Below are 21,009 nucleotides of genomic sequence, written 5' to 3'. Positions count from 1 at the left end.
GTGTGTGTGTGTGTGTGTGCGAGCGAGGTCAGAACTGCTTGTTCAACTTCCCACTATCGCTGTGGGAAGATTCAGATAAAAATATCAGAACACATTTTATAAAGAACAATCAGTTCTAAGCAAGGAAAAGGTCATCATGCAGGATTCTATCACATGTAAACTTATATCATTAAAAGCTTATACTGACTACTAAGTACAATTTTCCATTGACAATTAACCTTATGAACAAAATAAAGTTCAACATCAGTAACATAGCTGTTCGGTTTTGTATTGTTGATTGTCATTTATGCTTAGAAATATTTAACCATTTAAGCTTAGAAGTATATAATCATTTGTAGATTGAAAGAATGTCTCATCCTAGGTCTGTAACAACTCTGTGTAAGCATGAAGAGGGGGGGAGTGTGTTCTGGCATAGATCACACACCTCCTCCTAGGAGAGGTCGTATCTTCTCTTTCTGATATATGTACACATGTATATCTCTTTAAGTATAAGAGCCTTTTGTTCAGATGGACCGCTAGACTCCTGGCACCAGCTTTGGGGAGGCTTCACAGGGTCACATCTTGACCTCACACAAATCACACACACACACACACACACACACACACACACAGGCATGGTACTCTTTGTGTGTATGTAGACGTCATATGTTAATGAACCTATGCATATTCATGTAACCTCAATAAAAGAACAGTGGTACGGGAGAACGGACGAGAGCGACTGGGGTCAAGCGAAGGAACGGCGTTTGTCCAGCCTCTCCCGTGCACGAGTAACATGAAGAACTGTGCCTACTTCGTGTCTTGCTTTGCTGTGTAATTATATTGTCTTTAACGTTCCAGCGAATAGGTTCAAGCTACAAACCTATCAATAGCACCCACCCAGCTGTATAGAAACTCCGTCATGCTAGCTAGTACCCAGTACGAAGAAGTCAGCGTAAGGAAAATAAACTCCACCTAAACTTGGTTTATATCTGACCCAGATAGACTGCAGGTTATAACTTCTTAACTGAAGTTCAGTCCACCTAACACTCAGGCCGGCAGTCTCTCTTCCTCCTGCATCCCCTTTCCCTCATCCACCTGCTGGCCTCCACCACTTGTTAATGTTACTGAATCTGTGGAAGCGCTGCGATAGCCACCACACGAAGTAACAAATAACGACCCTAAATCCCAGTAACGATTAACGCATTCCTGATTTTGCCATAATAACTAGTTACCGTGCTTGTTACCACAATAATAACGTAGTTACTGTAACGTGTTACTTAATAACGCGTTAGTCCCAACACTGGTTGTGTTTACAGACAGAATGAAATGCAAATACTACCAACAACATGAGCTCCTTGTTGAAGGTAATAAGAAACTGCTGAAACTATTTTGTGCTTTGGTTTACACGTGATTTACACAAGTGAACCTGTCCCTGTGTTCATAGTGCTCACTGTTCACCTGATGAATAGACCAAGGAATTCTAGAAGGTGATCAGACTGGATTGTCTGGTTTTCAGTGACTCATTAATTCTTGTCTCAGTTCCTGCTCGTCTCCAGTAAGTCACTTCACTTTGACAGCAACAGTTTGGATCACTGTGTCGGAATCTGGGGTCTTTATCTGTGGTAAGTCTATTTTTTTATTTGTTCGTTTTGTTTTTCATTTGTTTTGAGTAAGAGAACAAACAATCAAGAACACAAAACACTAACAATTAATTTCAAAATTAAAGGTCATAGTCTAAGCTGATCTGTGTTTCTGGTGAGTGTTTGATGGGTCACCTCCAGCCTTGGCTGAGCCTTTGTGCTTTTCTTTAATGTATTTGCCAAATAAAGATAAAACACAGAGCTGACTGCAGCAGCTCAAGAGCTGGAGAAGGAAAAAACGAGATTGAAGAATGTCTACAGAAAACTGAAGGACTTTCAAAGCTATCAAATGAAGGGATTCGAATAATAACAGCTGAGGATAAACAAGTGAAGACAATAAAGAAACCGAAAGATGAAAAGCAGGGAAACACAGGCACTCAGAGAGTACAGTGCAGGTAGATTCCAGGAAATCTAAGATAAGGAGAATTTTCTGTTCAGCCAGAAAGACATGCCAATATCCTCCCAGCAACCAGTCTATTCATTTATGCCCTCCATAATGGGCATTTCTTGATCTATACCTTTTAAATTATTTAAGCTACCCTACTAAGTCCTGATGTACGAAATAGAGAACATCCTGGGCTTTCCATTGATATTGTCACGGTCTGGCTGGCAGACCGTGGGGAGATGGGGAAATAGGACCCAAACGCCGGACTCTTCAGTGCAACAGTGTTTATTTACAAGGTGGTGAAGTAAACAACAATAAATCCCCAGTTTCCCAGACTCCCGTGTAGTGTCTTCTTCCCAAAAGTCCCCGTGTAGTGCTCTCTGCTCCAGTGTCCCTGCACTCCCCGTGCTCACTGCTCCTTCTCGTCCCACACTCCTCCTGAGTGGAAAACAATAGAGGCAGCTGTTACAACTTATCCCAGCAGGCATACACTCACATTTCACTTGACTTGACTTGCTAGAAGACTGACGTGTAGTCAAACGCAATAATCCAGCGTGGGTGGAAGCTCCATCGCTCATCTAAATAGCTCCCCCGACGAGCCCAGATGAGGAGCAGGTGTGCGGCCAGGACTTCGGGTGTGGCCAGCCCTCAAGTTAGGCCACGCCCCCAGGGCTGAAGGTGCCTGTAACTTGGCCACAGCAGAAAGGCAATACACACACACACACACACATACCTGCCTACATACAGATGTGCCAAGGGGCAGTGCAGACAACACACCAAATAATAATAATAACAACAACAACAGTCATAGTCCCCACTGCCCACGGACCCCGAGTCCCCGGAGCCGGGTCCGTGACAGATATCCTGTGTTTGGGTGGTTTCTTTTAGCTGCAACGAGGCAGGAAGTCACATGAAGTTAAATGAGAATCTTAATTTTCTTTTAGTTCTCAATATGATATGTCTAAAACTGTGATCAAAAAAATAAATAAATAACCAGGGTGTTGAGGTTAAACAGACTCGAATTCAATACAGTGTAAAGTAGTAGCAGATCCTAAATAAATATTTATTTACAGAGCTTGCCTATAAAAGCTAAAAAATGATCTTCTGTGTTATTTATAAATACCTCTATTGCGAATAACGGTCTTAAATCTAACTATTGTCATTGCACTGAGCCTGTGACCCAGTGTTCATGCATTTTCAGGTTTAAATTATCCTCTGGGATTTAGTCCCTAAAAGGTTCATTCTGTTTATCTGGATGTAGCATTTACAGTGGGAGAAATGTTTCCTCAATCTTCCACTTTCATGAGTGACTTAGATTAGAAGCTAATCTTTCCCATAGAGATTGTAACAACTATTCTGCGACCAGACCTCATCCTTTGGTCTAACTCCTGAAAACTTGCTTACGTCACTGAGCTGATGGTACCATTGGAGGATGCAATTAGGAAGCATTTGAGTGTAAGAAACTGCAGTATGCATACTTGGTAGCTGAGGCAGAGGACAGCAGTTGGAAGATCAAGGTCTGCTCAGTGGAAGTGGGGTGCAGGGGCTTTGTTGCCAGTACAACAGCAAAACTACTTAGAGAGACTGGAATCAGAGGAAAGGCACAAAGGCAGGCTATAAGAGAATCAAATAACACTGCTGAGAGGACCAGTCACTGGCTATGACTAAAGAGGGCTGACATCACTCAGGCAGCTAAGGTAGTCAGCTAACCGTGAGACACATGCCGAGGATTACTTGACCCATGGTGGGCCTGTCTCAGTAGAGGGCGTCAAAAGGGTAGAATATCTAACACTAGAAAATTTACTGGTTGACTGATACAACTCTCTCAGGGATTCCTGGGGGCTGTGCAGTTAACCTGATGGTAGTGAAACCTAGGGATGGGGATCGTTTAGGTTTTATCCGATACCGGTGCCAAACTGGTACTTTTGAAACGGTGCCGGTGCTTAAACAGTGCTCGAACCGGTGCTTATAGAATGGAGAACACACACTTTGTCCAAAAACCTCTCATGTTCAGCTGTTTTATTGTAAAAAGATAACAATGTTAGCCTTTTCTGCAGCTATAGGGCATATATGGTATCACTCTTGGCTGGAAGCAGTGCTTAAACATTGGAAAAAAACACAAACTTTGTCCAAAAACCTCTCATGTTTAGCTGTTTTCCACTTTTCTTTGGTCATTTTGGGTGAAGGTAGTGTCTGCCATCAAACAAGAAGACAGCCGCATGTAACTATGTGTTACATGCGTGTTTGCTAGTTCACCTTACGTACATTAATTTAATAACATAAAAAATATATATATGTTACTCTTCTCCCCTCCCCCTCTTTTTCCCTTTTCTGGGAGGCAGTGGGGAAGTAGAGCGTACAGTTCGATCCAGCGGGGAGGTGTGGGATACCAGATCAGGTGCCCCCCTTCTGGCACAGAAATAACAGTTTAACATGAATCAGTGACACTGATCAACCCTGGCAATGCCTCCTTGGATGAGGATGTTTACTGTAAATGGCAAAACACCCAATGAATGCATTGGGTAAAAGGATTGTAAGGATTGTAACATCTCCTTTTACTGAATCAAGCAACTTCTTCAGTCTCCTCCTCCTTTATTTGTGATTTAGTATTGTTCATGGTTCAGTTTCCTTGTTTTTCTCTCGTACATGTCTCCCAGTTACTGTTAATCTTGCATGTCTTGAGTCTCTGTCTGTTCCTGTTTTATTTTGACAGTTCCAAGTCCTGTGTTCAGTGTTTTCAGTTTGCTTCCTCCTTGTCTCAATCCTTGTCAGATTTGTTCCAGCTGTGTTTTCGTCCTGTGTCTCATTCAATTGTTATTATTTGTGTATTTAGACTCTGTTATTTCCTCTGCACATTGTTGCGTTGTCCCACGTTGCTGTGTTGTTTCTCTGTGTTCCTTGAAGCTGTGAATTTCCTCCTGGTTTGTCTAGTTCTAGTTTACCAATTTCCCTGTTTTCTAGTTTTAGTTCCTTGTTTCTAGTTTGCAGTTTTGGTTTCGTGTCTCCAATTTACCATATTTTAGGACCATAAAGAGCACCGGATTATTAAGCACGCTGCCGATGAACGGGTCTGATTTCATACATAAGGCACATCAGATTAAAAGGCACATTAACCCCTTAAAACCGATCAGAGCGGGCACGCTCTGTTTTGCGTAACTATTTTTAAGCTGGCGCAAAATTTTTTTTTGCATATGAGACTGGAGGAGTTGTACTTACATCTTATGCCATCAGCTTGTCCTAGGTCACAGTTTTCTTCCACATATAGCTTTGCAAAAAACTGCATAAAAAGCACTTGCAGGAACAAAAACAAAATATTCCAGAAACACACTTTGCCGATCCGATCAGCTGTTTGTAACACTTCCTACGTCCATCAGCACGAACTATCGCATGTCCGCCATGACCTACCCAAAACGTGACGTGACGTCATTTTCGTGGAAATGTAGTTTTTTACCATCAGGGCCTCATGAGCCTATACAGGTGTTTTTAAAAGTTATGTTTGACTTTATGACTTTCTGTGTCGTTTCTGGGATGCTTAGGACTCATATTGCACTGCTGGAAATAGTTTATTTTGATGCATATGCTGCTTTTTTTTGCAAATTTGCATCATAATATCTATTTTAGTTTTTCCTGCAGTATATAAAAATTGGTGTATTTCAAAAATAAAACTATGAAGACACTCAAAATAAATTTCCTGTGGTGGGAAACTATTTTGTGCAACTTTTTTGTATTTACAGTTTTGAGGGATAAGCCTCTTAAATTTCTCTAACTAGAAATATATGTTAAAAAAGCAAAAACGATTTTCAATTTTTTTGTAGTTTATTGCACTTTTTTGCAATTTATGTAGTTACTATAAACTTAATGCAGGCATATTATTAAAACTTAGGCTGTAATGGTTGTATTGATTTATAGCAACTTGAAATGCTCCCAAAAATGGCTCCACACCATGTAAAAATATACTATAAGCTCTGGCGGACTTGGTTCTATGGTAGGTCTTAAAGGGTTAAGCAAAACAAACAAGTCAGATAAGTCAAAAAAGTTAGCATTCATCCCCCAGCTTCACTGTGTTTATGTTATGCTAACATAGCTGTCACTAGTGATCACGGAGCACATCATTATATACCAGGTAGTCCAACTTCAGTAACCCTACAAACATCACTGATGTTTAGTTTTCTGTCTTCATTTGTGTCGAATTTATGTTGAAGTGATAACAGAGCTGTACGTTTGAATTTTTAAGAAATCTCTTAGTCAGAACATGGTATATCATGTTTAGATGGAAACTAGTGAGCTAACTTCCTGCTAGCTTCTAACTACAGTAAATTTAATAAATTCCGTTTTCATGGATGTCTAGATGTTAAACGTAATTGTTACACCCAGTAAAGCAGTAACGCTGATCATTTTATTAGAGAGGAAATAATTTAGACAGTTTTCAACTCGTTTGACTTTGGGACCTGGAGAAGACGGAGTTTGGACCCAGATTACTCCGAAAGGCTCCTGCCTACGGTAGCCGTAATGCTCCGACAATCCATCAAGTTGTGCGGCTTCCAAAGTCGTACTAAAACATTTTCTGACAGGTCTTTGAGCGCCGTGTACCACATAAGTTTGGTTCAAGGTCAGTAAGCACAACCAGAATACATATAAGGTGCACTGGATTATCAGGTGCACTGTCGATTTTTGTGAAAATTCAAGGATTTTAAGTGTGTCTTAGGGTGCAGAAAATAAGGTAGTGTTTGAAGTTTTTACAATGAAATTAAGCTCCTTCTTCATGTTGTTCTTATGAGTATTGAGTCCTGTTTTTGGGTCCTCATCCTGCCTTGCACAGCACATTTACATGACAATCTCACTGTTACAACATCTGCCATAAAATCCTCAAAAACACAGACACATATATGGAAAAAAAACATAGGTTTTGTCAGTTTTTTCATAGATAAGTAATGATTCAAATGTTTAAACTGGCATTTAAAGCGTTCAAACCTTGAAAATTATTTAATGTTTGATCATTTTGAAAAGCGCTCAAGTTGGTTATTTTTGGGGAAAAGGACAGAAAAAAATATTGCTGTATTAGGATTTTATGAAAGCTATTGTCAGTGTACATTTTTGTCTACAAAGGTGTTGCAACGGTGCAAAATTTGAGGAGGACATAAGGGCTAAAACAGATATTTTTGTGTCCTTTTATTTGTCTAACAAAAATGTAATAATATAAACTGTAACTGCCCACCAGAGACTAAAGACTCTCTGGCCTTAAGTACGAATTGCCTGGGTGCCTCCTCTCTGTGGAGAAATAGCTCTACACAGAGGTGGTACATAAGGCTGGAAAGAGGGTAGGACACGTCCACGCAGGCAACACAGCCAGTAAACTCTAAATGCTCTGATATGCCATATCAAACAAGCCTCATTAAACAAGGGACATATTGTCCTTTATCAATGATTAACAGATAAGGTTCTTCTGTAGTTGCCCCAGTTGCCTCAAGATGCTTTATATGTCTACAATTGTGATGTGAAAAGCTAAATCATAATTGTTTATAGTGGTTATTTGTATGAATAATGTTCAATTTTCTGTGCATTTTAGGATTTTTTCCCATATTTTTCACTTCAGTCTACATCTACAATGTTTTGCCTGAAGGATGGACGATGCTGTAAAATGCCACTTGGGGCCATCTGTGTCTTCCTTTTTCATCACTTTATTTTTTTCTTTCACTTAGCACAGTTTTGTGGAGGTAAATAAGTCTTATCATTATGGAGTTACACAAATTATGCAACACATCTAAGTCTATTAATTACACAAATATTTCTGTTATTGATTAAATGTCAGTCATTTAATTTATGCCACAGGCTAAAACAGCAAATGTAAAACACCTGGGCTTCTGAACCTCTGTTTAAAATAATCTAATCAGAAACTAATAAAACAATGTTTGGTAACTTTCTCAAAAATGACAAGTATTTGTAATTTTCCTTTAGGTGTGTCTCAGGTGGTTGGTCCATCTGAGCCAGTTGTGGCAATAGTTGGTGATGACACTGTGTTACCATGTCATCTGGATCCTGCTGTGAATGCTGCTGATATGACAGTAGAGTGGACACGATCTGACCTCACACCTAAATTTGTGCATGTTTGGCGTGACGGCGTGGAGCTCGTGAATAAAAAAAATGAAGCCTACATGGAAAGAACATCACTACCCATTAACAACCTGAAGCTCGGAGACATTTCACTAAAACTCTCCAAAGTGAAACTGTCAGATAGGGGATCATACAAATGCTTCAGTCCTGCGCTTAGTGGACAAGCTAGTGTTGAGCTTGTTGTTGGTAAGTGGAGATATAGTCTTTGCACAGAAAGCTCAAAATGAGATCTAATGTTGGAAATCATCAGTCAATATTTAGTTTAGAAAAAAAACAACATTGTTAGTAGTAAAAAATCATAAGGGTAAAAAATACAGAATAGTAGAATAGTGTTTTTCATGTCACTGTTAAATGGTTTAAATACAGTTGGTGTACAAGTATTCAGTGCATTTGCAATAAATTTAATGGCCCTTTAGTGTTGCTACTAGTTATGGTGACCAATGTGTTTTCCCTTTTCAAAATTAGGTGTAGTTTCATCACTTACCATCACTGTAATGAGGAACAGTGAGGACAGCGGTAAAGTGGTGTTACAGTGTGAGTCTGCAGGCTGGTATCCAGAGCCTGAGCTGCTGTGGTTGGACGGTGAGGGAAACCTCCTCTCTGCTGGACCTACAGAGACCCTCAGAGGTCCTGATGACCTCTATACTGTCAGCAGCAGAGTGACTGTGGAGAAGAGACACAGCAACAACATCACCTGCAGAGTCCAACAGAGGAACACCAACCAGAGCAGAGAGACACACATACATGTTCCAGGTAAAAAAATCAAACACACAAAGTATTTAGTTATAGTTTTATGTATTTTTTGTGTAAAATTGCTGCAGCCTACATGTTGATATCCTGTGTGTTCTCATTCCAGGTGATTTATTTAACCCCTCATGTAGTTCTGCGGCTCACATCACCATTGCTGTTGTTGTGACAGTCTTGCTAATTCTTGCAGTTGTCTTAGTTGTGTGGAAATATCGTTCTAAACACCGAGGTACAGTATCTTGTTGTAAAAAGTGACAAAAAAAATATTTTCTTAAAAAAATTATAGGATAATAGATTTCTGTGAATTTAAATGACTTTCTTTTGTACAACAGGAAGAAACTTCACAAGAACGTCCTCTGATCACAGATCACTTCAGCTCGACACTGAGGAGAAAGGAGAAACAAAGCATCTCACCGAAGACAGTGTTGACACTGTTGACATAAATACAAAACAAGAAAATCTTGAGGCTCAAAAAGAAAAACAAGCATTAGACAAATTTCATTTGTTAACGGCGGTTAACTTATTAATGAATCATAAATTTAATTTAGAAAAAGATATTGATGAACTTACTTCCGAAGTGCGGGAGCTAGAGAAACAGCAAGATAAAAATCAACTGGTGACAAATATGCAACAGACAGAACAAAATAATATACAGTCTGCAAAAATAAATCAAGATGAGGAAACAAAAAATATTTTTCGTTCAATGAAGCAAGCTCTTGATAAAAAAATACACGAAAACGAATCAGTAGTGTATGCGGTTCAGGTAATGACAGAGAAGAAGGAAGAATTAGACAAGACTTTAGAAACAATTCTTGAACAGTTGGAGAAAATAAAGAACAGAAATGAAGTTCAAATGTAACTCCAATCAGACAGACCAGAGGCATAAAAGTAAAGCCTAAAACAGTCACATTATTCATTTAATGAAGAGTCTCTAACATTGACATAACCACTACAGGAAAGAGTTCATAAATAAAACAACATCAACAGCAGCAGCTGAAGTAAAGAGAAGATGACTTTTATTTCTTCCACAGAAGAGACCCTGTCATCACCAGATTAACACAGTAGAAGGCATTGGTTGAGTTGCCCCACTCACACAATGTTTAAAATAACTCAGTGACCTCTAGTGGCCATAAGATTTATGACAACAGTATATGAGTAGATACCGATGCAAGATAGAGTTGTCTGTGTCAGGGAAATGGCATTTTTGTGTGGCTTTTTTCTTTTCTTACTGGTAATGACAACCCAACACTGGTGATGACCTTAATATAAACTGAATATTAGTGCATTTTGGTGCCATGTACCAGTTCATACATTCACATTCTACATCACAGTTTCCAAATCTATTTGTTATCTGATTGCTTTCTGTCTTTAATTTTGTCTTTCTAAAGCTAAAGTTTTGCTTTGGATATACTGCAAGTGTGTAGTTCTATTTTGTTTAAGAAAAAAAAAATTCACAAAGGTTGTGTCAAGATGTCAAATAAGACATTAAAACGTGTAAAATAAGTTAGTACCGTGACAGCAGAATTCACATTATCAGCAGAATGTACCATCACTATTAAATGCACCAGATATTTAAAGATAGTTATGATCTGTCACATGATGTCATGTTTTTAAGCCTGGTGTGTGTGTGTGTGTGGTTACAAGTGAAACTATCATTACCAGTCAGTGTATTAATAGCTCTTCATATCAGCAGCATCTTCTAGTTGACAGTAAAAGATGAACTGTTATGCTGAATGGACATCTCTTAATAAACAAACTCTGATGAACAGAGTAATAACCACATGAGAAAATTTCCAGTTCAGCTTATTTCCAGTTAATAGCTACTTCAATACATGGTGGCTATATAAAAAACTGTAAATGTAAACAGTGATGTCTTTAAAAAGTTACTGTCTTCAACAGTTTCGTAATACATTTACTGCAAGCTGAAAGTTGTACAAAGTAGGCACAAGTACCCAGCTGATACTTTACAAGTCATCTTGGAGGATGTTTTTACTGTACAGTTCTTAAACATTGCAAGGTGACAGATGTGGTAGAAAGAAAAAACACATCAAGTCTCTCCATTAACCTGATGTTTCAGTGCTTATATCTTCATTGGACGAGACAGATGAGGTGACTTGGATATCTAACGATCTTAATTTCATTTTTCCCCTAAAATGCAACAGTTGTCAAAAAAGGTTATTTCACAGATAAAACAGTACTTCTCCGTCCATCAGCCTAAGCTCTTCTTTCGACTATTCCCTTTGAGATTTGCCACAGTGGATTACTGATCTCCATCTCACCCTGTACCTAGCTTCCTCTTCCATCACACCAGCACAGAAATGACATAGAAACACAGAAAAATGTTTTTTTATGAATGTGTTTGTTAAAAGAGGGGAATGAAACATGGTGTATAGAGTCCATTTACTTTTCACCATCTTTAAATCATAAAACATGTCTCACTACTAGCTTGGAGTACTAAATGTTGCCCTTTAACATTGATTTTCCACCTGTACTGCTAAAAAAATATTTGTGTCCTTTACGTTCTTTGGTGACTAAACAAAGGAGGTTTGTGATGTTGATGTTATCACATTCATTTTGCATGCAAAAGTTTCCTGATTTGAAACCAGGAGGAGAAAAAAATACAACTTGGAGTACTTCTAGTTCTGGTCACAATGCTGAAGAAATAGCTCTGTTGTGTGAGGAAATAATTCTGAGATTAAATACCTTACTATGTCAATTCACTATAGCAACAATAAATAATTATATTAACCACAAATGAGTTGTTAGGCCAGTGTTTTTAATAAGAGTCCACACCAAACATATTACAAAAAATTAGAAATGAATCAATTATTTATATATATATATATATATATATATATATATATATATATATGAAAACAACTCACAAAACAAGCTAACAACATAATCATCTTAGATAAATTTCTTTTATAACAAAACGCAGATTTTTTTGCATTAAATTTATTCTCCCACCTTGTGTTGACAGTATCACCATCTTTACCATAAACGGATATTCTGTTGATAGCTGACACAACACTAACATTTGACACACTGTGTTGCCACAGAAGCCACAGTGAGTATATTGAAAAATTGCAACAGTGTATTCATATCTATAATGAGGCATGAGGCAAAGCAAATAGACCCGGGCTTCACTATTTTTAAAAAAAACTGCTACCCTTTAAAATAGACATGATGATGTGAAGTGGCAGACGTTTTACTCTCAGATGAAGAATGGAGATAATTAACAAAACAAACCATGAGGGTGAGATGTTTGCAAGTTTCTATAAACAGCCATCTTTTCACCAATTAGACATTTATTGTTTATACAAAAGGAATGAAATGTGCTAATAACAACAAAAATGTTTCATTGTATTTTATATAAATGCCAATTTTTCCAAAGGAATTAAAAGGCACGTTGAAGACTAGCATTCCCTTTACTTTTAATTTTGTATTGCACAGTAAAAGTTATCCGGATCCATGCTAGTAATTCGTTGACTGGCACCTCTCTGCAACCAGCTCGCTGCCGCCAGCTCTGTTTGGAGACACAATCAATTTCAAAACAGTTGTTTGGTTATTTTTAAATAACAACAGAGCTATATTGGAAATACTGGAAACTATATTTGAACCAACTAATAATTTCAAATTTTTTGCCAACTATGACAAATTAAGGCTTCAAATTTAAAACAGTGTTATCTAACTGTTTTAAATCTGATAAACCGAGGGGACTCATCAACATATTTTTTTTTTCAGTTTCTTGTGTGGGTTTTTTTTTCTTTCTGAGATTCACAAAACAAAGCTCAAAATAACATGAAACAACATGAAACACACACGGTGTGTTTAAAAGAAATATAAATCAAAAAGAAAAAAAATATATAACATCACTGTCAGAAATCCCCCAAAAGCACCAAAACTAAGATGCATTTTAGTTGTTCTCAAAACATAGTGGTGAGCATAAAGGATGTTAAATCGTTTCAGTGTCAGTTACCTTTCACATTGCTGGGTTTTCTGACTATAGAATACGTCTCCTGGACTGATTCAAGTGCATTGTCCTCTGCAGGCATATAACAACAAAGCATCATAAGAATGATTTTTCTTTTCATTACATTTAAATGTAAATTGTCCTCACTTATTTCCGGCTGTGAAAATGTGATGTGTGGACTTCTGGAAGATGTTACTTTTTATATGATAGCATATTTCTCTTCCACTAGGCCTTTTAAGCAATTAAGGGTATTATAATTTCAATGTTTTCCAGTTTAGGCAAATTACCTTTGGGCATTCTTGGTTTTGTGATGAGGGAATATGTCTCATTGTTTTGTTCAGCTCTGCTTACCACTGCAGGCACTGAAATATAGAGATAAGCCAAACCTTAAACAAAGTATAAAGATATGGGCAGACAATTTAGTTAAATTTTTTTAAATATCTCATTCTAGACACTTTCTCTATATGATAACCATCTCAAAGTAAAGATAGTAAAATGAAAGAGAAATGACAAAACAAGAGTGATGGTTAAAATGTTGTGTTGTTGTTTTTGGTCAACAAGTTACTACTAAATTAAATTATATTACTTATATCTTAGGACCCTGATAGTTTGTATTTATATTAGTTATTACAATGTCATTGTCTTTCCTAGCAACCACATACCAGTAGAGTGGCACATATTTATAGGATATATGCTTCTACCACATGAAAACACAACACAATTTGTTTCATAACAGTAACATGCAATTTATATACAAAAAATGATAACAGCATGTTGCCTAATAAAAATAATTGACCAATCTTGCTTGTGCAGTAAGGCTATACTGGGAAATGGTAAACCCTTTTTTTGCAGAGGGGAAGGTAGATCTAGCTCTCGTGCTCCCCGTGTCTCATGAAAATGTGACAAAATGTTAAGAGTAGATATAGAGACACATTTTATGTCAAGGAAAATAAGTTGTCTGGAGAAACACACCAGTCGAAATACTTCAAACTTTTATACTTTCTATTTCAGTCAACTGAATACATTTTTAGTCTCCTAAAGTCTTATGATATTTAGTCGACTAAAACTATGAATTTAGTTGACTAAATTATGACTAAAACAAGATGATGTTTTATTCAACAATTTTAATCAAAGGTCTGCTCTAATCAAAGGTATTAATCATATTCAGTCAACTAAGACAAGATTAAAATTCAAAAGATTTAGATGCCTAAATTTTGTTTTATTCACAAAACAAAATCAATTCAATTAAACTAAATTAAAAGCTGAATGAAACATTTGATATCGAAATTAACACTAAAAAAACCTGCTGAAGGACTAAAATCACAGACCAAACAATACAATAGCAGGTGCATGTCCTAGGGTATACGGTTTACTAAAGGGCTGTGTTTCAGATTTCCATGATCCTGCAGATTTGAAGTAAATGGTTTTTATTCTTAAACAGATGTTGGCCTTCCTCACCTGTTTGTGCAGAAGAGGGAGACTGGAAGGAGGCAGTAGAATTGTGAGCACCTGCTTATGAAAAAGACAAAATGAACAGGAAAAAAAAGTTAATTGGTGATGGCCACCAGGAATCACTAAGTATGCTTATTGTTATAAAATAAAAGTTCATCTTTTGATGAGCATACTGCCAACATACCTGGTGTCAAAGACATTTCTTTCGTGTGACTTCTGATGGTTTGTTGATGTTTATTACGTTGAAACACTCCTACCAATATTAGCAGAATGACCACCAATAAAACACCCAAACCAATGCAGAGCCCCATGTAGATCTCTAAGTAAGGCACTGTAGGATGACCTGCCGGAAAGACAATTGCAATGTGCATTAGAAAGGATTAAAATTATAGATATATATATATATGAAGAGTTTACATGGACAAGAAGCATGAACATAACCTGAACAGAATCGTGAAAGCCTTAATCTTGACGTGTTTTGGAGGAAAGAAAAACAGATGACCTGACAAAGACTGAATGACAACGCACAGACTAAATGCACACGGGAGGTAATCAAGGGAAGTGGAAACACATAGTGAAACAGTTGACACAAATCAACAACATCGTAGGAGAAGAGTAAAACTAAACACTGAACAAAGAAACACAAGACTTACAAAATAAAACAGGAAACATGTAGAGACGTAGACATGATAACATGATAACACAAACTTGACAACATGAACACGCAGACAAGAAACCTAAGACAGACTAACACAAAAGACAGGAAAAGACACAAACACAGAGACATGGGTGAAAACACAACTAGACTAAGCGTCAACTAAACCCTTACTAAGAATAACACCACAAGAACTTCAGATATTTCAATATAACCTAAAAGTTTGTTGTTAAAAAAAAAAAAAAAAGAGATGTCAACAACGACCACATTTTGACTACACATACCTGTGTACAGCAATCCTATGGACGTCAACACCAGACTATCATTAGATATCGAAATAAAGATGTTGCCTTATGTTACACAACAACCAACTTCAGAACTGAACCTCCAAAAATGACATGTAAAGGCATTATTCTGATGTCTCTTTGAACAGTGGCTATGTTCATCATGGACCATATATTATTTCTCATTTACACACTTTATCACGAAGCTTTAAAATATAGTTTGGGTACTGTGGCACGGCTGCGAGTGAGACTGACACACCTGAGCTGCATAAGCTCGTCACGCCTCCCCTGCATATAAGAATGAAATGGGTCCTGACTGTGTTGTTGCTGTGTACATGTGGCTGGCAGCTAAAAAGCTGCAGCTGTGAGTGTAAGACGCAACTGAGTAAATAAAGATGCTGAAAAGCGTTGAAGTGTGGTCAGATCCGTCTTTACTGCCACAGATACAAAGTTTGTCTCCATTTTTTGGGGAAAAATATTGCTGCATCTTACTTCCAACAGTTAGCCAGCTCTCTGGTGATTCTCCAGCATCAGCAATGCTACATTTGTAAAGTCCTTCATCAGATTTGGATACAGTGGGAATCATTATGTTTCCTGATGAGCTGCTCCCAGTGGAGACGCCATTTTTATAGAATTTCACAGTGTAGTTGGAGTTTGCATCCTTTTTTCTACAATGTAAGGTCACATTTTCTCCCTGCGTTACAGGTTGGGGAGGAATCTCCAGGATCACATGACTCTCTAAATCTAAATGGAAGAATGTGTAACAGTTATTGTTTCAAAAAGTGATATTTGTTAAAATTATACATATATGGAAATCATTAATTATATTCATTCATTACTAACAACAATAATAGCTCAAATCATTTTTAAATAGAAATCTCTTTCAAAACATATGCTACTTCTGATTATTACAATGCACATGCAGTGAATATATATGTATTTGTGTTATTTTATTATGATTGTGATGCATTTTATGAAGAAAAATTATCCCTTAGTGTTATGAAAATATATATCAAATATGACATTGTGCATTACTGTAATCGATATACTTAACAGAAAAAATGGTGAATGGACTAAATATGTTAACACATAATTGCTTTTCTATGGACATACCAGTTACAGTGATGTTGACAGAGTTGCTTTTTTGTATTCCTCCATGTTCACACCAGTATTCTCCACTGTCAGCTGATGGGTATGCATTACTAATTTTGCAAGGTCCAATCGATGTTTCCCAGGTTGAAGCACATGTTCTAACATCTCCATTTATCTTTTTCATCACTCTCCATCCAGTCATCCCATTTAGCCGTTCACAGCTGATAGTGATAGGCTCTGATTGAAAGAACTGCTGCCTGTTTGGAAGAACTTGAGGAAAACCTGAATCTGAGACAGAAAATCAAATAAAGACTCTGCCGCCAATGTCTGAATATATAGAATAAAACTTGGATATATAGAATAAATGAACCTTATGTTGATAGTTAAGGTTTTCTGAATTATCTGCCTTTACAAAATGGCAACAGCAGAACTATTTCAGTAGTTTGAAGAGTTTGACAACTGTTTTGTGACAGTTCTCTTCAAACGAAGAGAAGATTTTGCATAATACTTGAGAGAAATTATCAATCAAAGATGGAGATGTCAACTGAGATAACATGTCAAGCAGAAGCTGAAGCACATGATAACACATAATACCATATCACTGAAACCGTTATACCATTTTACATCCAAGATAAGGCATAAAAATGCAAACAAATTTAATGTCACTTTTCATTAAATATATTCAGAAGATCATTCTACATATATACAAATTCCATTCCATAAATACACACACACACACACACACACACGCACACATATATATGTATATATATATATATATATATATGCAACATATATATACATACATATAGGGGGCTATTTCAGAACTGTTTTAGAGGTTTATGTTGTAGCTCTATTTTTCGCTGGAAACAACAACTGCATTAGTTTCAAAAACATTCAGATTGTTAAGAGATTATAAAATCTATTACACACACTACTACATCCACACACACACAGACACTTAAAAAAACACAAAAAACAACATGGATAATTAAAAACTTACTATGTGTTTGAGAATCACTGAATTCAGCTACTGTAACCAACAGCAAAAGAACATTCAGCACTGAAAAGGTTAAGAATGAGACTTTTAATATTTAATATTTTTGTCAGTGTTTTTGATAACACTTTTTAACACAACCAGCTAATAATGCGCAAGTACCCTGTATTTACTTGCATTTTGCAGGAATCTACTGGCAGAAGATCTAAGATGGAGAAATATAGTTGTTGGGTTTTTTTTCCAGGATTTTACCATGAAATCACCCAGTATTAAAATTACCTAATTAAATTTTATGTTATTATTGAAATATTTCATATTTCATATTTCATGAAATTACAGGCTACTTGTGCCTTAGTCATGCATGCTACATTGTAATTGTTTAATTGTTTCGGGGGTCTTGCAGGTGACTCACATTTTAGAAAGTACACAGTACTTACAATCTACTTGTTTCATCGTTGACTTCAAAAACATGAGTTGTACTTACAGTGTACTTTGTTCATTGCTATTTGCAAAAACCTGACTTGTTGCTTGCAAACTGCATGTAAGTACGGTGTATTTGTGCCTTGTTGTCTGCAAAATCATGTTAGAATAGGGTACTTGCACCTTATTTATGGTTCATATTATAAAGCATGACCATGTTTTTTGGGGTTTTTTTTGCATCATTAATAATAAGTCCTATGCATTTATTAGTGAGCTGTTACAAACAGCTGTTACAAACAGCTCACCATAAAAATACATGCAAAATATATGGCTGTATTTTGGATATATTAATTTGCCCTACAGTCTATCCATGTATTTTTTTAAGACAATGTCAGTACTTACAAATTCTGATGGTGGGAAATCTGACCTCCATGCTGTCTTGCTGCTGACTGCATGAGCATCAGACTAAATTGAGGATATATTATTTTGTACGAACTTCCTCTTCCTGTGCTTCTGTGGTGACTGAGGCCCAACAGGGTTCCATTTCAAAGACATGTGATTGCATGAAAATGTCCCTACAGCCTATTATTTGTTTTATGCCCTTTTATTTATTGAATTTTGTGTTTTCTCAATTTTAGATTTTGATCAGTCAGCCTACTTTTTGGCATCTGGTGAAAATTTAAAAAATAAAGTAATTGCTCAGTCATAGAAACCCACAGTGCACCATGTTTTATTGTTTTTGTTTTTGCTGATGGCTGATGGTAATGCCATAGTTTAAGATTTCTGCAGTTACTCAGTCAGCAGAGTTTGGGTAATAGAGAGAACTTTAAAGCACTATGGCTCTAACCACTTGGCGACCCCTGCTTTGTAACTTTTTTTCTTCCACTTTGTGGCTGAGTTACTGTGATTCCTAAAAGCCATTTTGAAATAACACAACATATGACTGTGGAATTTTCCCAGGAGCGAAAGACAAACGGTCTTGTTCCTATTGCAGTACAACCCTTTAAATCAGTGACCAGGTTTGTAGAAGCATGAATAGGTGCTTGATTTAATGAGACTAAGAACAAATCATTGCCTTTTGACCTAAAGATAAAGGTGGTTTTGGCCTTCTGGACTTCATGGACCTGAACTGTACATTTAAGGAGAAAATGTACAGCTAAAGCTATAAGCTAAAAGAACGCTTAAAATCTCCTGAATCATTATGGCATTTTAATCCACACAACATTTTTAGGAAAGATTCAGATTAAGTGGTGTGGCATAATATTTTTTTCCATATAGTTCATGTTGTCCCAGGTATCCCATTATATTTTTTTAAGCTTCATTACAATTCATGAATAAATTATTACAAAAAGGCTTTTTATCTCCTCATGGCTCATTTGTACTGTACATATCTATTCTATGCTATACATTAAAACAGAGATGCAGTTTGGTCAAGAGGGAAACAAAATTTCATGCCAAATGCAAATATTATGAATTATGCATGTTGACTGTGCTGCTTATATGCATCCCTCCAATTTTGCACCAGTATTCTCCAATTATGTCTCTAAAATGTAAAATCTCTAAAATGTAGACTTAAAATGTGGACTTAAAATTAGATATCTAGAAAGCTACTCTTTCTGTAGTTGATAAAAATAAAATACATAAATTAATTAATTAATTAATTAATTTAAGAGTTAATTAGATGGTTGGGCTCACGTCGCTAACCTGGTCACAGAGGGAATACCGGTGAGTCCTGGCTAACACTGCTAACTCCGAAACGAGCGTGACACTACCTGGATTCCAGCTGCTGCGGGCGACCAGGACGAGAGAGAGCGGTAAGCAGTAAGCGGTAAGCTCAAGGGTTGTCAAGTCCTGCGCAGATCAACTGTGTGGGATGATGGAGCGCATCTTCAACCTGAGCCGGAGGGTGGGGAGAGTCCCACAGCTCTGGAAAACCTCTTGTGTTGTACCAGTGCCAAAGATTCCACGTCCCAAGGACCTCAACAGCTACAGGCCGGTGGCTCTGACATATCCAACTGATGAATTTTATTTTATTTGTTTTATTTATTTATTTACAAAGCACATTTAATAACAACAGAGAGTTGACCAAAGTGCTGTGCAAAGTAATAATTAAACAGTGACATTAACATCAACAACAGGTAAGAAAATTAGGATAAAAGAATTGGTAACTCTCATGCAGTATCGAAAGCCAAAGTGAAAAAAAAATGTTTTAAAATGGGATTTAAAAAGAGTAACAGTTGGGGCCTTTTTAATGTGGAGAGGTAGATCGTTCCACATTTTCGGTGCCACAACCGCAGCCCCCTGATCCCCTCTATGAACCATCCTAGACTTGTGTAAGGTAAGGAGTAAATGATCTCTTGATCAAAGGGCTCTAGAGGGCGTATAATGCTGCAAAAGGTCAGACAAATAGTCTGGTGCCTGGCCACTTTGCTCTTTATAAGTCAAAAATTAAATTCTAAAATGCACTGGAAGCCAATGAAGGGAAACAAGCACCGGAGTAATATGTTGATGTCTCTTCACACAAGTCAAAAGGCAGGCTGCAGCATTTTGTACAAGTTGGATCATAAAAATGATCTCACCTTGGATAGGAGCCTTAATTTAAAAAAGGAGAACTGAACAACTAATTTAATTTGTTTCTCAAATGTAAGTTTGTTCATTGGCAGAAGACTACCGCTAGCTCCTTGGTTACAAGGAGCTAGCGGTAGTCTTCTGCACAAAAATCCTCCACTGCAACTACTAAACATCCAAGGACAGTTTTAAGCCTTATCCTAATAGTAGAGATAGTGTCTCCCTCCCAAATCTAAAACTTTACAAGTTAACATGTTTTCATGTTAACTAGTTAACGTATACAAAGTTAACAGAGAAAATGATTTTTAGGGCCAAGTACAATAGTCTCAGTTTTACCTGAATTTAGAAGAAGAAAATTAGAGTCCATCCAGGTCTTTATGTCTTTAAGACATTGCTGCAATTTAACTAATTGGGGTGTGTTATCTGGCTTCATGGATAGTTGTCACGGTGGGTGTTTGGAGGACACAGATGAGGGGGCAAAACTTTTACTGAACTCAAAGCGAGCCTTTATTAGGGCCGGTAAACAGTAAAGCAAAAATAACCAAACATAAACTATGGCAATAACCCAAACAAAGAACCTAAACTGGGAAACAACTAAAGACTATCAATTACTAAGACTGTGACTTATTACTGTAACTATGAGCAATGAACAGGACATGAAAAGGCAAAGAACAGAATTCTGGACTGGTACATGAAAGACTAT

The 21,009-nt window shown here is 37.0% G+C and overlaps 2 protein-coding genes and 1 long non-coding RNA gene across 3 annotated transcripts; 1 reads left to right on the top strand and 2 right to left on the bottom strand.

Moving 5' to 3' along the window:
* The first annotated feature begins 1,545 nt into the window (after nucleotides 1–1,545).
* On the top strand, nucleotides 1,546–9,117 carry LOC113015355 (butyrophilin subfamily 2 member A2-like). Its single transcript, XM_026157372.1, has 5 exons — nucleotides 1,546–1,601; nucleotides 7,571–7,718; nucleotides 7,960–8,301; nucleotides 8,581–8,868; nucleotides 8,972–9,117. Exons 2-5 carry the CDS (start codon nucleotides 7,610–7,612, stop codon nucleotides 9,115–9,117), a joined length of 885 nt encoding a protein of 294 aa, XP_026013157.1. The 5' UTR covers nucleotides 1,546–1,601; nucleotides 7,571–7,609.
* A 3,106-nt stretch (nucleotides 9,118–12,223) lies between these two features.
* Nucleotides 12,224–14,319, bottom strand: LOC113019646 (uncharacterized). Its single transcript, XR_003272072.1, has 4 exons — nucleotides 14,297–14,319; nucleotides 13,126–13,200; nucleotides 12,845–12,910; nucleotides 12,224–12,391 (listed from the first exon to the last, which is right to left on the bottom strand). It is a non-coding gene; the product is annotated as an uncharacterized LOC113019646 (long non-coding RNA).
* A 93-nt stretch (nucleotides 14,320–14,412) lies between these two features.
* LOC113015345 (high affinity immunoglobulin gamma Fc receptor I-like) lies at nucleotides 14,413–18,178 on the bottom strand. The gene is made up of 5 exons (XM_026157360.1): nucleotides 18,141–18,178; nucleotides 17,325–17,384; nucleotides 16,343–16,609; nucleotides 15,722–15,973; nucleotides 14,413–14,633 (listed from the first exon to the last, which is right to left on the bottom strand). The coding sequence occupies exons 1-5, from the start codon at nucleotides 18,169–18,171 to the stop codon at nucleotides 14,413–14,415; spliced, it is 831 nt and encodes a 276-aa protein (XP_026013145.1). The 5' UTR covers nucleotides 18,172–18,178.
* Between the last annotated feature and the right edge of the window lie 2,831 nt (nucleotides 18,179–21,009).

The sequence above is a fragment of the Astatotilapia calliptera genome, chromosome 3, assembly GCF_900246225.1.
Source record: "Astatotilapia calliptera chromosome 3, fAstCal1.2, whole genome shotgun sequence".
Classification (NCBI taxonomy): Eukaryota; Metazoa; Chordata; class Actinopteri; order Cichliformes; family Cichlidae; genus Astatotilapia; species Astatotilapia calliptera.
Note: the sequence above shows the minus strand (reverse complement) of the source record. Positions and strands in the feature narration are given on the sequence as shown.

Bases quoted from the DNA above. Each gene is read 5' to 3' on its own strand.
- LOC113015355 (XM_026157372.1), top strand. From the start codon at position 7,610: ATGTTTTGCCTGAAGGATGGACGATGCTGTAAAATGCCACTTGGGGCC. The intron at 7,719-7,959 runs GTAAATAAGTCT...ATTTTCCTTTAG, and splicing joins CTTAGCACAGTTTTGTGGAG to GTGTGTCTCAGGTGGTTGGT. The intron at 8,869-8,971 runs GTAAAAAAATCA...TTCTCATTCCAG, and splicing joins GACACACATACATGTTCCAG to GTGATTTATTTAACCCCTCA.
- LOC113015345 (XM_026157360.1), bottom strand. From the start codon at position 18,171: ATGGAGGTCAGATTTCCCACCATCAGAATTT. The intron at 17,385-18,140 runs GTAAGTACTGAC...TAACCTTTTCAG, and splicing joins ATTTCCCACCATCAGAATTT to TGCTGAATGTTCTTTTGCTG. The intron at 15,974-16,342 runs GTATGTCCATAG...TCTTCCATTTAG, and splicing joins TGTCAACATCACTGTAACTG to ATTTAGAGAGTCATGTGATC.